Source organism: Brassica napus, unplaced genomic scaffold (genome assembly GCF_020379485.1).
Source record: "Brassica napus cultivar Da-Ae unplaced genomic scaffold, Da-Ae ScsIHWf_1420;HRSCAF=2006, whole genome shotgun sequence".
NCBI lineage: Eukaryota > Viridiplantae > Streptophyta > Magnoliopsida > Brassicales > Brassicaceae > Brassica > Brassica napus.
The window spans coordinates 35,001-40,000 of record NW_026014834.1 but is presented as its reverse complement, the minus strand read 5'-3'; the positions used below and the strand labels follow the sequence as shown (position 1 = coordinate 40,000).

General features: G+C 43.5%; 1 protein-coding gene across 1 annotated transcript; it reads left to right on the top strand.

The window, feature by feature from the left end:
• The first annotated feature begins 662 nt into the window (after positions 1-662).
• On the top strand, positions 663-4,830 carry LOC125597292. Its single transcript, XM_048772056.1, has 2 exons — positions 663-1,383; positions 4,652-4,830. Exons 1-2 carry the CDS (start codon positions 663-665, stop codon positions 4,828-4,830), a joined length of 900 nt encoding a protein of 299 aa, XP_048628013.1.
• Positions 4,831-5,000: the final 170 nt, after the last annotated feature.

Here is a 5,000-nt window from a genome sequence, read left to right as displayed (position 1 = left end):
GAATCTGAAAACTGGTAAACCCTAATCAAGGAATCGAAACCCTAAACCCTAAAGTTAGAAATCGATTTTAAGATTGCGATTGCTTGTTTTGATTTCTTGCCTATTCTTGAAGTTTAGGAATGTTAGATTGTTCTTCTTGAAATAATCTAACTAAGAACACAAAATACTTAAGGCCTTGAAACCTTAACATAAGGTTGATAAGAATTCAAAGATTGAAACCCTAGGGATTATGAAAAGAAGTAAGATAAGGTAGATTGTTTTACATGAAACCGAATATTGGAATGCATTCACAATTGATCGACCAGCATATAGAACATACGAGTTAGGTTGTTAGAAAACCTATAGAACCGTGAGGTTCATGATTGATAGCACCATGGTCGACTAGAATTGTTTGAATATCATGAATGCGTAAGACATGTTGTGGCCGAGCTTGTTATATCATGCGGCCACGTGATCATATTATGAACCTAATACATTACATGGTAATATGATTCAGATGTCGAAAATAGCAAACAGAGACTATGCACCCCTCAATCTCTCCGGAGATAACTACTTGCAGTGGGCATTAGACACAAGGATTAGTCTAAATCCAAGGGACTCGGTGATACAATCATCGAGACAACAATGAGAATGAAAAGAACCGATACAGAGCCTTAGGCCTTATGCGGCATCATCTCATTGATGGTCTTAAAGATCAGTACATGACAATCGAGAATCCACTAGATCTTTGGATGGCTTTAAAGAATAGATACGATCACCACAGGATGGTGTTGCTTCCTAAAGCAAGGCATGATTGGATGCATCTAAGATTCTTAGACTATAAGTCGGTGGATGATTACAATTCAGCTCTATTCAAGATTGTCTCGATACTAAAGTTGTGTGGTGAAGAGGTAACCGATAGCATGATGCTTGAGAAGACCTATACTACCTTTAATCACTCAAACTCCGTGTTGCAAGAGCAATACAGGACAAAGGGTTTTGCCACATACACTGATCTGATCTCTTGCCTACTCCTGGCCGAGGCAAACAATGAACTCCTACTAAAGAGTAACGGAGTTAGACCGGCCGGGACAGCACCACCACCCGAAGCTCATGAAGTTGAGAAGAAGGATCCCAATGAGACATACTTTGTCCAAGACAATAAGAAACCATACGGCAATAGCCGTGGTGGATTCAAGAGGCGTGGACGTGACAACTCAAACGGTCGAGACGGCTACTCGACCGGCCGGAAAGGAAACCACAATAACCGTGGTCGTGGTTCCAATTACGGCCGGGGACGAGGCAGCTACGGCCGCGGACGAGGTGGCATATCCAAACCATCTTACACGTCCAACAAGTCTCTATGCCATAGATGCGGAAGTGACAATCATTGGGCAAAGAATTGTAGAACTCCGAAACACTTGTGCGACCTCTACCAAGAGAGCACAAGAACAAGAACCCGGAGGCAAACATGATCCAAGAAAACGTCCATGAGGACAAGGAAGGATATGGGTATGATGCTGACAATGAATCCGACAAGGATAACCAAGATGACCTAATGGATTTTGAGACATCCGATTGTCTCAAGGACTAGTTTTCGAATCACATTGTCTTATTGCTTTATGTTTTTGATTTGGTGTTTTTTTTATGTAATGGAATTTTAATAAGAAGAGTTTTAAACATCTTATGAAGTCTCTAAAGTTTAGAAATTTTATTTATAGAATGAATGATGAGATGAGTATACTTGTGGTGGATAGTGGCACAAGTCATACAATACTTAGAGACAAAAGGTACTTCATAAATCTCACAATGCAAAACGCAAAGGTACATACCATTGCGGGTGAGGCTAGCCTGATTGAAGGTCACGGCCAAGCCTATGTGATGATGCCTAATGGCACTCACCTAGAGATCAAAACCGCCCTGTATTCCCCAAGCTCTAGAAGAAGCTTATTGAGTTTCAAGGATATAAGGTTAAACGGTTTTCACCTTGAAACATGGGAAGAAGGAAACAAGGAGTTCCTTAACATAATTTCGATCACCAAGGGCAATAAGAAGATCCTAGAGTCTATACCCGCAATGCGTACTGGTCTATACTATACACGGATCAGTATGATCGAGGCAAATGCCTCCGAGCTATTCACTTTATGGCATAACCGGCTTGGCCATCCCGGAACAAGCATGATGCGAAAGTTGATAATGAATTCACAAGGGCACATGATCAAAGGAGTTATCCCATATAAGAATCTCACATGTGCAGCATGTGCACAAGGGAAACTCATTACTAGGCCATCACCAGCCAAGGTTAACAAAGAAACCTTAAACTTTCTGGAAAGGATTCAAGGAGACATATGTGGACCAATACACCCACCTTGTGGGACGTTTAGATACTTCATGGTCCTCATTGATGCATCGACCAGATGGTCGCATGTCTGCCTACTATCCACTAGGAACCTAGCCTTTGCACGGCTCCTTGCCCAAATGATAAGGCTGAGAGCACACTTTCCAGATTTCCCTCTTAAGACTATACGTCTAGACAATGCTGGTGAGTTTACGTCCCAAGCGTTTAATGAATATTGCATGTCCATGGGGGTAAGAATAGAGCACTCCGTGGCACATGTCCATACACAGAACGGCTTGGCCGAATCATTCATTAAACGGATCCAGCTGATAGCCCGGCCACTGCTTATGAAGTCTCAACTTCCGGTATCAGCATGGGGACATGCGGTTTTACATGCAGCAGAACTGATTCGCATCAGGCCATCTAGTGAACATATATATTCACCATCCCAACTACTTACGGGTCATGAGCCAGACGTGTCCCACATCAAGACATTCGGATGTGCCGTCTACATTCCAATTGCTCCACCACAGAGAACTAAGATGGGACCACAGAGGAGGATGGGAATATACGTAGGATATGACTCCCCAAGCATTATCAAGTATCTTGAGCCAACAACCGGTGATTTGTTTAAGGCCAGATACGAGGACTCACAGTTTGATGAGTCCACATATCCGTCCTTAGGGGGAGATAACAGCCGGTTGATTTCAAAAGATTTAGAATGGTTTAGACCATCAACATCTTGGCAAGATCCTCGGACTAGAGATTGTGATCTAGAAGTCCAAAAGATTATACATCTACAAGAGCTAGCTAATAAGTTGCCAGAAGCATTTACTGACCCAAATAGAATGACACTATCACACAACCCGGCTTGTAATGCACCCATAAGATTGAACGTCCAAGATGGACAATGTCAAGTGGCTACAGAGTCTAAGCAACGTTTAAAACGTGGTAGACCTATTGGTTCCAAAGACAAACAGCCTCGGAAGTCCAAGAGAGGTGCTGGATCCGAGAGCATCAAAGAAACCGTCCAGGACATAGATGGACCGGTCGAGCCGACCAGAACGGCCGAGCCATGCGTACCGGCCACACCCGATGATCCGGCCGTTCCTCAAAGTGAGGTCCGGGACGCTGGGCTTCACGGGACAGAAGAGCCGGACAATCAAGAGATCTCTATAAACCATGTAATGTCCAGGAAACAATGGAACAGAAAAGATATCAACGTTGATGATTTATTTGCATACAAGGTAGCACTTGAGATCATGGATAAAGATGAGGATCTAGAACCCACGTCCATACAAGAATGCATGCTAAGATCAGATTGGATCAAATGGAAAGAAGCTATAAACGTGGAGTTAGAATCATTGAGAAAGAGAGGCGTTTTTGGCCCTATAAGATTGACACCAAGAGATGTCAAACCAGTGGGATACAAATGGGTCTTTGTAAGGAAGAGAAACGAGAAAGGAGAGGTAGTGAGATACAAAGCACGGCTTGTAGCACAAGGATTCTCCCAAAGACCTGGAATAGATTATGAGGAGACTTACTCCCCTGTGGTGGATGCAACTACACTGAGGTATCTAATCAGTCTGGCAGTGAAAGAAAACATTGACTTACGCCTAATGGATGTAGTAACTGCATACCTATACGGACCACTGGATAATGAGATACACATGAAAGTTCCAGAGGGCATTGAGCTCAAAGACAAGAAAGGTTCTCGAGAACAACATTGCATAAAGTTGAACAAAGCCTTATATGGTTTAAAGCAATCAGGTCGGATGTGGTACAATAGATTATCCGAGTACCTAGTGAAAGAGGGTTATAAGAATGATCCAATAAGTCCATGTATATTCATAAAGAAGTTTGACAGCAAGGGCTACGTGATCATGTCTGTCTATGTGGACGACCTGAATATTATAGGAACCTCTGGAGAGATTTCCCAAACTGTTGAATGTCTAAAGAAAGAATTCGAGATGAAAGACTTAGGGAAGACTAAGTTTTGTTTGGGATTACAGTTTGAGTATAAAGAGAATGGCATCCTTGTGCACCAAGAAACATATACGGAAAAGATACTCAAGCAATTCAATATGGACCAGGCTCATCCCCTGTCAAGTCCAATGGTCGTGAGGTCCTTAGACCTTGAGAAGGACCCATTCGGACCAAAGAAGCCGGACGAGGAAGCACTCGGCCGGAAGTGCCTTACCTAAGTGCCATTGGGGCCTTAATGTACTTGGCTAGTCATACTAGACCGGACATAAGCTTTGCCGTGAGCTTACTATCAAGGTTTGGATCATGTCCAACCTTAAGGCACTGGAACGGAGTGAAACATCTGTTCAGATATCTGCAAGGGACAAAGGATCTCGGATTGTTCTACACCAACCGGCCAGGAGAGAGCTTGGTTGGATATGCAGATGCTGGGTATTTATCAGACCCACACCAGGCTAGATCTCAAACGGGATATATATTCATACATAGTGGAGCCGCAATATGCTGGCGTTCTACTAAGCAAACCTTAGTGGCCACATCATCCAATCATGCCGAGATCATAGCCATATATGAGGCAAGCCGAGAGCTTGTTTGGTTGAGGAACATGACCGGCCATGTCTTAAAAGAGAGTGGTCTGGCCGTGGGACAAGGGAAGGAGGAACCAACGATCATCTATGAAGACAATGCGGCGTGCATTGCT